This window comes from Lissotriton vulgaris, unplaced genomic scaffold, assembly GCF_964263255.1.
Source record: "Lissotriton vulgaris unplaced genomic scaffold, aLisVul1.2 SCAFFOLD_516, whole genome shotgun sequence".
Taxonomy (NCBI): domain Eukaryota; kingdom Metazoa; phylum Chordata; class Amphibia; order Caudata; family Salamandridae; genus Lissotriton; species Lissotriton vulgaris.
Genome location: NW_028249857.1, coordinates 687239 through 700508, shown reverse-complemented (window position 1 = coordinate 700508; position 13270 = coordinate 687239). Strand labels below are relative to the sequence as shown.

At 42.4% G+C, this 13270-nt stretch overlaps 1 protein-coding gene across 1 annotated transcript in view; it reads left to right on the top strand.

Annotated features, from left to right (window-relative positions):
• Positions 1 to 13270, top strand: part of LOC147663471 (mucin-2-like) — a 175798-nt gene that overhangs the window by 109251 nt on the left and 53277 nt on the right. The window contains 4 exon segments of the mRNA XM_086950423.1: positions 14 to 43; positions 4096 to 4521; positions 7618 to 9145; positions 9147 to 9787. Coding sequence (XP_086806549.1) covers positions 14 to 43; positions 4096 to 4521; positions 7618 to 9145; positions 9147 to 9787 — 2625 coding nt within the window.

Below are 13270 nucleotides of genomic sequence, written 5' to 3'. Positions count from 1 at the left end.
CTTTTTGTTGAAGGACCAACAAGCACCACTCTGACATCTACAAGTAAGTGTGAATTTAGGAAACTTTCACATGTGTTTCTTCGTTGATCATATTAAGCTGTTTAACCCCTTCGAGGCTGATGACGAGCTGGGCTCGTCATGGTGTAGCCTCCTCAAACACTGATGACGAGCCCAGCTCGTCATGAACAATGGGAATCCAGAGGATCCAGCACAGGGGGGGAAAACGCATAGCAGCCATGGAGTTAATAGCCCTGCATGCTTCTGGGCCTTGATACAATCTAAATATTGGAAACAGTGTATCCGAAGGTATCTGATGCAGACTCCAGGCATTTCAGTAATTTATGACAGTGGGACATTAGCATCCATTGCATTTCTAAATCAGGCTTCTGCAAGGTCCTGTTAGAGGTTGATGTGGAGGAGAATGTACCCTTTTATGTGTAAGGTTGTCTCCTACTAATTCCTGTAGTATGTTGTAGTGTAGGAGAACAAGTCTTCCATATTATCCAAGGCACCTGCATGTAAGATTCTGTAGGATGTAATTGTGCAAGATAAGATGTCTTTAAGTATCAAAGCAGTTTTTTTAGATGCATAAAGGTAGCTATTCTTCTGCCTTGTTCCTAACACCACTTTTCTGGTATTCTGCATGATGCCATGTGGCGTGAATGCAGGGCTCCATTGATTAAATTTACTGTGTTCCTAACCGCTTGTTAGTCACTGATTAGTTGTCCCACACCGTTGAGGTTTAGTGTGATACTCAGCTGCCATTCCCCTAGACACAGTCACTTCAACCCAGGCGATCCTTCTGCAGAGCGTGTAGTAATGAACAATCTGACCATGGTTCTAGTCTTTGCGTTATAATAATATGTACGATCAGGGAAAACACTTCTTCAGTGATATTTCTCAGATTTTGATGGTGGTAAAGAATTCTCAACAGCCTTTCCAGTCTTGTTCCTTGATGGATTACAATTCAAATTGTCTCTGGTGGACAGCAGGAACAACTCCAGCATGTCCCTAAACTTAGCATCAAATGGCTGATATTTGATCATGTAATGAAGACTGGATATATTTGCACCATTTGTCGTAAAATAAGTGGTGCATGTGTTCAGGTAGCTTGTGGGTAGCCCATACCAATGTTCAATGTCCCAACTGCTCCACTGTGAATAATACTTGCATGCTGCGAACTGAAGCCTTATCAAAGTTAACAAGTTCAATGTTGTCATAAAATAAACAACTGCTTTTCAAGCACAGGGCTCCATTTATGATGAATGCAGGAATCATTATCTCTTTAAAGGCGATAGTCAACATTTAACATTTACGCAGTCAACTCTAAGAAGGTATTAGAGTCTCTCCCTTTAGCCTGGCATTTTGAGAAGACTATTTACTGAAAAATCGAGACAAACTTCTGCTGTGTCTTATTTCAGGGAGACAAGCTCTGCTTAAGATAGTACAGCCCTCATTACGAGCTTGGGTCCCCTCTCTGGGCAAATTATAATGAAATATAAGTCCCAATTCCATGTGTGTTCAGGGCCCAGAATTATCAGGTCTAAAAATTCCAGATCGGATAGTTCTGGGCCAGGAGACACTGAGGGCCTCATTACGATGTGACTCTTAAAGTCACATCGTAGGTTTCACTTCCGACCGCCACATTAGAATGCAGGTGGTCATAAGTGCAACCGGCCAATCAATCTGGCTGCATTGCGATGCCTCAAGGATCCCATCAGCCAGTCGGAGGGTACACCGTAATCACTATGGATGACTTTTCTGGCATCAGAATCACGATGTCGGTTTCCAACAGGCTTTCCACGTTGGGCTTTCTGACATGGTGCCCCCCTGTTCTTTGTGGAAGGATGAACAGATTCTCACATTTCTTTATGGGAGCTTTTGCTTAGGCCGGATTAGGTCCACAGCACAAGCTTCCATAAGGAAATGGGAGTATGCAAACGCACCATGTGTGGTTGCATTTTAATACTGAGGTCAGGACTGCCGACCAGAGATTGGTCTGTCCTGATTCTGCAACAGTGTCGGGCTGCGAAATCATAATAAGGCCCTGAAACTGTCAGAGGTACTGCAGGGCGGGGGCTGAGGGCAACAGCATTGTCCGACCCCTGCCCACTGCCCACTCTCTGCAGCAGTCCTGTGTCCTGAGGGAGCAGACAATGTTTCCTCCAGACAAGCATGTGGGTGCCCTTTATTTCTGCAACTACCCCCCCACTGCCCTACACTACCCTCTCCCTCTAACACTGTCTGCTTCTTCATTGTTTTTTTTGCTGAAGTCAGCATCTGAAGTTAAGCATCTGGTAACTGTGGGTTAGCGCAATTACTCCCCATTTTGAGGAAAAAACTCTCAATATCAGGGCTCTATTGTGGAAATAGCAGCCGGTAACGTAGATTCTGTCTGCCAGAATGTCTTCCACAAAGTTTGGCGAACTCATAACACGGACCTATAAGGGAGGTGGTGTGTGAATAATCACACGGAGTGAGTTATTTTTATAATGTACACTTCAGCATTCTCATATATATAATTCATCAAAACATTGATGGTATAAGCCATGTGTGAAAGGCCAGCCATGTTTTAGTGACAATATCAGCTCAGTGCCTTATTTGTTATGTTTGCTGCCAGTGGCACTCAATTTTGGGAAATGCAACTTACATTTCATCATCAGTCTTTGACCAACAGCACTAGAGAGAAAGGTTGCAAAAAGCAAGATGAATGAAGAGAACGAAAGGGAACCATTTAAAAAGAGAGAGAGAAACATAGGGATAAAAAAACCTGCATGGGAGAGATAGGGAGATGGGATGCATAGAATGATGAAAGAGGATGCCTGAGGTAGAATTAGACCAGACAGGCATATTATTTGATAACTCCACCATTCAACAGCACTGTTGGAAGGTTCCTAAGAATAACATTGGGTCCGCACATTGTATTTTATAATTTAGGTACTAGGTTGTACTGTCCCTAGAACCATGAGACACAACTGAAAGTCTTTCTTAGTTCTGGCAAGTACTCATTTTCACATCACTGAGGATTTAACCGATAAATGATGGGATTCTTTTCACATTGATGCATGATTCTTGATGTGCACTTCCAGTGCTTCTAGTTTAACTGGTGGTGTTGTATTTATGAAGAATGAATATGCAATTGGAAGCTTGGGAGACCTTTCTTAATTTGTTGAGTGCTTTAATACTCTCAGGTGACCCCTCTCTAGACCGGGGAATGTGTCCCTCTTTTATCTATTTAACAGAAGGGGCTTGTTTCGGGGTAGTTAGGTTTTTCTACACCCACTATTTTGGTGTTCGGTAGAAGCTAACTCAAATTTTCCAGATCGATTCAAGAGGAGATTTGAAAGCAGGTAAATCTCAGTACTGTTTAATTTCTTAAACAGGAACATTGAATGCCAGAAAATACTTCTCTTTTCTGTCCTCTACCTCCACAAATGCCTGCACATAGATGTACCTTCCGCTCGGAGCTAAATGTATGAGATAAAAACCCCAAATCATTGTGGCTTCGCAACCTGAAATATTGCTACATTTGATGGGCAATAACTTTAAATCACACCTATTGGTGCGAAAATACTGCACAGCAACAGTAAAATCGCATGCCATTTTACCATAACCCCAGTACTGTAAAACTTATAATTAAGGCCAATCTTGTAAAACTCACCCTTTTACTTGCTTCTTTCCACACAAAGTTTGCTCTTTTCACTTACCAGACTCCAAGTGCAAACAGCTTTCCATCCCACTTTGAAAATGTCAGTGTATGGTTCTCTAACAGGGGTGTAACAAAGGCCCCTGCAGCCCCTGAGGAGAGGTAGGCAACCAACCTTTCAAGGGGCCCCCAAATCTTCATTGACCCTCATTCATCCCAAGACCAATGAATATCTGTGAGATATGTGAGAGTTGGGCACCTCTTCATATTCTCCAGGGGGGTCCCGTTATTTTGCTTTATGCCACTGTTTTTTAAACCTACATGCTTTGCTTGTCCGTTTTATTGCTATGCACAGTGTCCTTTGGCAATAGATTCTTGCTCCATAAATATCCTTAAAAAAGGAAAAAGTATGAACATCCGTATCTTAATATTTCAATGTTGTCTTGCAGCCGTCTGCACTCCTCGGACTGAGTGTGAATGGACAGACTGGATTGATGTTGACTACCCTCAGTACGGTCCTGAAGGTGGTGACTTTGAAACCTATGACAAGATCAGGGAGAACGGCATCGACATCTGCGGACATCCAGAGAACATCTCATGCCGAGCGCAGAGATTCCCAGACGCACCTCTTGAGGATCTGCAACAGAAAGTGACATGTGATGTCAAGACAGGGTTGATTTGCCTCAACAAGGAGCAGTCCGAGAGCACCATCATACCCATGTGTTACAACTATGAGATCAAAGTTTACTGCTGTCGTGAAATAACCTGTGGACCCACCACCCCTCACACCACGACCACACCTGGCACCACCACCACTCTCTGCACAACAGAAACCACAGAACCTACGTATCCAACATCTACAACCACAACCACAGGTACAGATAAATTCAATCTAGCATACTGAGCAGGGGTTCTGGAAGCAGGTAGTCAAATCTCAGCAGTGGTGTGAAGAATCCTTCATTTATATTGTCTAATTGCAGTCGTCGAATATTAAAGGTTTGGTGTTAATTATCTGGTAATGAGAGTATGCGCTATGCAAATTGCTACTGGTAGTGGCAAAGGGTACCTGACTAATGTTGACCCTGAGGGTTTGGAGTCTGATGATGAAGAGGCAAGTTAATCACTTTGTAGATGTAAGAGTAACCTTTATGATCATCATTGACTTTCAGATTGAGGTGATGCCCCAGAGAGTCTTGGGTCAACGGCCTGCCTCCAGCTGTAGAAGTTATGGCATGCTGTATAGACCCTATTTAAACTGCGCTCCTGGAATTATGCGATTCTGCAGCTCTTTTCGCATAATGACAGATTTGCGGCATTTAATAAAGAAACCATCATCTGTTGCATAATCTGCAGATTTTAGCAAAACAAGTATGTTTCTTGTTCAACTGGATCAAAAGTTAATAAAAACGTGGCGACCTGTTCGGTTGCAGTGAAAGGCCCATCGCAAACATGTAATGGCCATTTTTCAGTTGCTGAATTATACCACCTAAATCGCCTTTTCCTGCTGCATAATTTAGTCACCCCTGCCACATAATTTAGTGCTGTCTTGCAGCATAATTCCAGGGGGTCCTGAATATAAATCCCAAAAGCTTTTGCCAAATGTTTTTCCCCTCAACCCGTGGTAGACCAGCCACATAATTTGAAAATGTGAAGTCCTGAGTTTGTTAGAAATGACACTCCTGCATTTGTAGGTGAACAAATGTAATATTATGATTGTCTGAGACAACATAATCAAATCAATCAAATTAATTTTTACGTGCAAGCAGAAAAGTAACCTTTCTTCAACCAGAGCCTAGGCTCTTTATGCTGCAAACCAATTTGCATCACTTTTTAGCTTCAAAGTTCAATTTTTGTGTCTGTCGTGCAGTAACAATGTACAAGCATGTTGTTCAATTAGAGGGAAGAACATTCCCTGTTTTAAAATCATAATATCCAAAATCCAAATGAGGTCAGAGAAGAACTGTATTTAATTGGTAGTAAAATGTATTCTTTAAGCTATTATTTTTTGAATCGGTAAATTCTGAATTTTAACACTGCCTCAAGTTTCTGATACTTGTGTAAATGTCGGCTTATCCTAAAATAGAAACACTTTTCTGGATATTTCCTAAGAGAAACCCCTATCTACTTATCTTATTTCCGAAATTTCGAAATGTGCTAAGAATGATGGATGTGTTAAGCATATATATTTTTGGGGGGTTCTGGAAATGAATTGTGAATTAGGTCAAAATCCAGCTGCGATTCCTGCTTATTGTCAGCCCAGTTTTGAATAGGATCTTTACGCTTAGCCCTGTGAGTGAGAGATGAGTTTAGGTGCTGGGTGTCAATGAAGCAGCATGCACCAGAGGCGGTTATAACTAAAGCCTGAATCGGGAAGATAAGGGCTTTTGACTGTGGGACCAATAAATAGGGAATAAAGGCTATGGTCGAACTGCTAAGAAGTTGAGACATGTTTTAGACAGGTCTTAATACGTTCTGTGTTATCTAAATTTCTAGTTAAGACTCTAGGCTCCAGCGATACACATGGTCCAGGATCGAGGTATCCTTTAATAACAAGAATTGGATGTTGAAACCCGTAGTTTTTATACTGCAGTCGTCTTCTTGCCTTTATCTCTACTGACAATGGATTCAGGGTATCCAGATAAAGCACATTAAGGGCAGATTTAGAGTTTGGCAGTCTAGGTATTGCATTCCAAATGTGATGGACTAATCTGTCCACCAAATTCTCATCCCGTCTCATTTAGAGACAGACGGACTGCAACGTTTTTGTTATGGGAGCCTCCCCTTGACTCCATCAATGGAAAGCTTACTGTAATGGTCCAATGGAGTGGAGGCTGACAGAGAAAGGGCATTACAATAACCGCCCTATTTTGGGTGGGCGTGTAATGCCCTTGGTGATGAGGACAGAAAAAAAACAACCCGACTCTGACACCCTTGGAGAATTGTGAGAAACCATAAAATGTTAAAAGTTTAGTCGAGAACTATTAAAACAAACTGCTACCATCCACAAAAGTTTGTACCTTGAAGGGAACTGTTGTTAGTTCCTCTCAAGGTAAAGATATGACCTGTGGACTGGTAATCATCTCTAAATTAGGTGGACCGTAGTCTGTCAGGAAGGAGCAGGTAATGTTCAACACCACCCTGATGGACCGAGGACCTTCCATCAAGCTCTAAATTAAGCAATACGTCCCAATCAATTCTAGTTTCACCACTGGCAATGCCAATCTGCCATGAATGCATTATAGCTAGAAGGGCATATGAAAATACTTCAGTAGTAATTTCAGTATTATCAGTTGGAGCATGAAACAAGTACTGTATGGTGTGTAAAAACTGTATATGATTCCCTGAAAGCACCATGGGTGACATGATGGACTTCTGAACTCAACTGATATGTCTGCATTGTAGGGCAGTGACTTCCTCATTGTCCCTATGAACAGAGCAATACTATCTATCTATCTATCTATCTATCTATCTATCTATCTATCTATCTATCTATCTATCTATCTATCTATCTATCTATCTATCTATCTATCTATCTATCTATCTATCTATCTATCTATCTATCTGTATGTATGTATATATATATATATATATATCTATCTGTCTGTATGTATGTATGTATATATATATATATATATATATATATATATATATATATACATACATACAGACAGATAGATAGATAGATAGATAGATAGATAGATAGATAGATAGATAGATAGTTAGATATATATATATCACATTGATTGAACAGAGGATTCGGGCCCAAGTGACTGAAAATGTGCTCGTATATATATATATATATATATATATATATATATACTTTCACACAAACAGTCCCAGAATTGGGAACCCAGGTTTGAGTTCTACCATACGCCAAGCAACGACAAATGTGTAGTTTTCTTTCTGTGATTTTGTATTTCTGTGTTTTGTTTCTCTTATATCAATACCTAACACTTTATCTCCATCCACAGAAGGCCCCACATCTACAAAGCAGAGTACCACTTCAAAACTAACTACAACCCCTACCATAACAACAACAGAATCACCAACAACACCAACCACCACTACAATGAGCACTACCGCTACAAAGGAGACAACTACACCAACAACTACAGAGGAGCCTACAACTTCAACAATAACTACTACAATACCGACCACCACTACAGAAAGCACAACCACTACAATAAAGACTACACCAACTACCACAGAGGAACCTACTACCACAAAACATACAACTACAACACCAACCACCACTACGGAGAGCACCACCACTACAAGGACGACTAGAAGTCCAACAACAACCCCAAAAGAGGAGCCTACAACTTCAACAGTAACTACTACTACACCGACCACTACTACAGAAAGCACAACCACTACGGAGCAGACTACACCAACTACCACAGAGGAACCTACTACCACAAAACCTACAACTACAACACCAACCACCATCACGGAGAGCACCACCACTACAATGACGACTACAACTCCAACAACAACTCCGACAGAGGAGCCTACAACTTCAACAGTAACTTCTATAACACCGACTACCACTACAGAAAGCACAACCACTACAGAGAAGACTACATCAACTACCATAGAGGAGCCTACAACATCAACACCTACAACTACAACACCAACCACAACCATCCCCACTGAGAGCACCACCACTACAATGACGACCACAAGTCCAACAACAACCCCGACAGAGGAGCCTACAACTTCAACAGTAACTACTACAACACCAACCACCACTACAGAAAGCACAACCACTACAGAGAAGAGTACACCAACTACCACAAAACCTACAACTACGACACCAACCACCATCACGGAGAGCACCACCACTACAATGACGACTACAACTCCAACAACAACTCCGACAGAGGAGCCTACAACTTCAACAGTAACTTCTACAACACCGACTACCACTACAGAAAGCACAACCACTACAGAGAAGACTACATCAACTACCATAGAGGAGCCTACAACATCAACACCTACAACTACAACACCAACCACAACCATCCCCACTGAGAGCACCACCACTACAATGACGACCACAAGTCCAACAACAACCCCGACAGAGGAGCCTACAACTTCAACAGTAACTACTACAACACCGACCACCACTACAGAAAGCACAACCACTACAGAGAAGACTACACCAACTACCACAGAGGAGCCTACAACATCAACACCTACAACTACAACACCAACCACCACGACTGAGAGCACCACCACTACAATGAAGACCACAAGTCCAACAACAACCCCGACAGAGGAGCCTACAACGTCAACAGTAACTACTACAACACCGACCACCACTACAGAAAGCACAACCACTACAGAGAAGACTACACCAACTACCACAGAGGAACCTACTACCACAAAACCTACAACTACAACACCAACCACCACCACTACAATGAAGACTACAACTCCAACAACAACCCCGACAGAGGAGCCTACAACTTCAACAGTAACTACTACAACACCGACCGGAGCCTACAACTTCAACAGTAACTACTACAACACCGACCACCACTACAGAAAGCACAACCACTACAGAGAAGACTACACCAACTACCACTGAGGAGCCTACAACATCAACACCTACAACTACAACACCAACCACCACCACAGAGAGCACCACCACTACAATGAAGACCACAAGTCCAACAACAACCCCGACAGAGGAGCCTACAACTTCAACAGTAACTACTACAACACCGACCACCACTACAGAAAGCACAACCACTACAGAAAAGACTACATCAACTACCATAGAGGAGCCTACAACATCAACACCTACAACTACAACACCAACCACAACCATCCCCACTGAGAGCACCACCACTACAATGACGACCACAAGTCCAACAACAACCCCGACAGAGGAGCCTTCAACTTCAACAGTAACTACTACAACACCGACCACCACTACAGAAAGCACAACCACTACAAAGAAGACTACACCAACTACAACTACCACAGAGGAGCCCACAACCACAACACCTACAACTACAATGCCAACCACAACAACTGAGATCACCACCACTACCAAAAAGACAACAACTACTACAGAGGAGTCTACTACCCCAACACCGACCACTACCACTGGGAGCACTCAAACAACCACAGGTATAAGATAAAGTTTGGGTCCAATATTTGTAACATTGTTTGTGTGTAAAATACTGCCCTTTACTCAGGCTTTTTAGAATGATTGCCATTAGTGTTGGAAATTTGTAAAGGGAAATAAGTACACATTTGGAGAGCTCTGCTCCGACAAGGCTGTGAGTATCAGTATGGAATATTTCTTAGGGAGCATGCACCCCAAGGGTAACATGTGCAACAGGTGTTGTATGCTAAATTATCTGTATGTTCATGCCATGCACCATACATACATATTTTTACCAGTAACATGCATATTTTGTAAAATAGCAGGATTGAGCAAAATGAAATACTGAAGGGGGTATTTCTTGTGTCTTTTTTGGAATGATGTTCCCCATTTTAGTAGCTTGACAAGTGCATGTGGTTTGTATGGAGTAGGGGGGATGTTGTTTATGTTTCTTTTGATTTTGATGGAGACATTGGTCTTGAAACATCAGCTTATAAAAACTCTACACACGAATAACATTATGGAGCTTTGGTTGGGGGAAAACATAATAGGAGAACATGAAAGCAAGAATGAGGATGGATAGAGAGAAGAAGGGATGGCAAGATAGATGGAAGGATTAATGGGTGGATGGATGGATATATGACGAATTAAGAGAAATTGAAAGGATGGAGAGAATGATGGGTGAATGAAGGGAAGGAGAAGACAGAGAGAAGTTTTTTTTTGTCCTTCAAATTCATCCCTGCACTTAAACCATATATGGACGCCTTTGTGCCTCTGTCTGCATCTATTTTATTATTTAAATTCAGACTTGGTACGTTGTTGGTAAATACATTTACACACAGATGGGATTCTGTTGGCATGAAATCAAAGAATTGCCAGTCTGCCCTAATAGTATTGAGGACACAGAAGATCTACTTTTATTTTGCCTGACCGATGCCAAACCAAGGAGATCTTGGCTAAAACCGCTTTGTACAACACTAGGCACGTTAAAATATGGCGAGGCTTATAGAATATTAAGCTCAGACTGTAGTATCTTGATAGCTTTAAATCTTGGAAGCTATCTCTTACCAGTGAGGTGTATAAGAAAATCTGTAAGCAAAGTGATAGAATGCACACCTCCTTGTATTCAACTTCATACTGCTCTTTGCTGTGTTGTGTTGTGCAGACTGATGCCGTAGTCTCCCCAAATTACACGGATAAGTGATTCTCAATATCTATGGCCCGTGTCTTACGTGCCTCAGTTGCACAGCCTCGCCCTCACAATAAGTCAAGCTTCATCCGTTCGGTTCTCCATGTATAATCCATATTTTTATTAACTATTTCATACCTCATCCATTTTTTCTTTCACTTCAAAGACAGCTTAATTTAATTTTTTTTTCAAATGCCTTATGCATTCCTATCTGGGCCTTAACAATGGCACATTGGAATCAAACTCCTTTTCGCCTTTGAGATACTGGCCTCCTTTCGACTGGCCGACAGGCTCTCCGAGCCCTTCAAAAGCTAGCCGCTATGGCCGGCTTATTTAATTTCTGACTGCCTTCATCATAATGAGGCAGTTGTAAAGTAAACCACAAGGCCCATTACAATGCAGCTCCGAAGGCTCCAACCGCAGGTCAGAGCCTTTATGGGCTGCCTTGTAATCAGTCCCTTAATACTTTATGGGCTTGTATGAGGCCCAAAAGCTTGAATTAAGAGCCCACTGAGCCACACCAAATGCCCAGGACATGAGGGGCACCTCTTGGGGTCAGGAAGTCGTAGAATATCTGAAGGCCAGCCAACTAGCCCTTTGAGTCACTCTGGGGTCCTGGGTTTATGATGAAGTTGCAGTTCCAGTTTGTCTTCCCAGGGAAGAGGGCAGTAGGTCAGCACAGCATGGCAGAAGCTCCTTCAGAGTAGCAGTGCAGCAGATTAACACTCCTTTCAGAAGCCCAGCAATCCTGCTGGCAGATTATCCACATGTCCAGACATGTACAGAAGTGGTGGTGTCTGAGGTCCTTCTTTTATACAAGTTGTGCCACTGAAGTGGGGAGAAGTGTCTAGAAGCATGCCTTCGAACATCACAGGTGCCCTGCCTGCCCTGCCCTTGCTCCAAGCCGGCTGAAGTGACAATGCAAGATCATTAGGCCCTTTATGTGGAGCCAGGGCACAGTATTTTCAGGTGTTAGTGAGGCTGTGAAGAGCTTTTCCCTCCCATCCTGCCAATGATGGGCACAACCAGTCTCAAATAAGCTACCATGGTGTGTTGCTGTCTAGGAGGAATACACAAAGCACAAGTGCCAACTACAGCCAGTCGTGTGATGAGAGACAAGCTGCCGGCACCAAATGGCTAAAGCAAGAAGATGCCAACTTTCTAAAAGTTATAAATAGAAGATAGGTAGTCCACATTCCTACCCTCCCGTTTTGAACACATTTTAATCACTTTTAAATTATGCTCGAGGCAAGTCTACGTGCATGCTCAAAAAGTGCTCTGTCCCATTAGCACAAATTGGGAGTCAAAGAATACATGCTGCGTTATCACGAAACAGTTTCAAGGTGCACTGCATACAGGCAATTAACTCAGTAAAGAATCCAGTAATCTTGTAAGTAATCATTTTCATACATTTATGACTTTCTTCGATTGAAAGTTCAGATGGAGGCAATATGATTTAAACCCTTTTAATGCTCCCAGAATGCCCATCCGGGCTTTTCATGACAGCCAGGTGTTTCATATTTCAGTTTGAGTAACCAGATTCAATGTCCACCCAATGCATTTTGGGCTACAAGCCCTTCATCAGGGGTAACTGGAATTTCAAAATAGCCCATCAGAAACCATGTATAAATTATTCCACATTTCCAAATTCATTACATATGCTATGCATGCTGTACTCAAATATTTGTTGTATCAAAAGTATGCATGCCTTCCATCAATTAATAAAGTTACCCTTGCTCAAGTGGGCCGATCTCAGATTGCGTGTGGGTACATGTCTCTTTATCAATTTAGAGACGAATTTAGGGCCCACATTCTAAAGGAATTGAAAATAAGGCATCCAATTTTGAAAGGGCAACATTGAAATATTGGGAGCCGTGTGGAGCTGCTGCATGAGGGGAGTGGCACGTTGGCTGTTGAAAGATGAGTGTGGCTGCCTGGTTCTGCACCAGCTGCAGTTTCCTAACTAGATACCCAGGTAACCTGAGATATAGGGAGTTTGCATAATCTAGGTGAGATGCATGAACCATGTGCTGTCTGCTGTGCTAGTGTCTCTGAAGGTATAACCCAAGAATTCCTTTGAAAAGGGGTATGACCCCCCCCCCCGCCCTTTAGGTGGTAGAGTCTGTGACAGCCCTTGCCCCTGGGGTTCCTAAGATCATTAATGTCCCCTACAAATGTCGTCTTTGGGTACTCATTAACGGTTCTCTAACTTTTAAATGGTAAACACCTGACTTGTCGTCCCGAGAAGTCATAGGAAATTACAGTCACTTATTTGCATTAATCTACACCATCAAGTTGCGCATGTGCAAAATGTGTA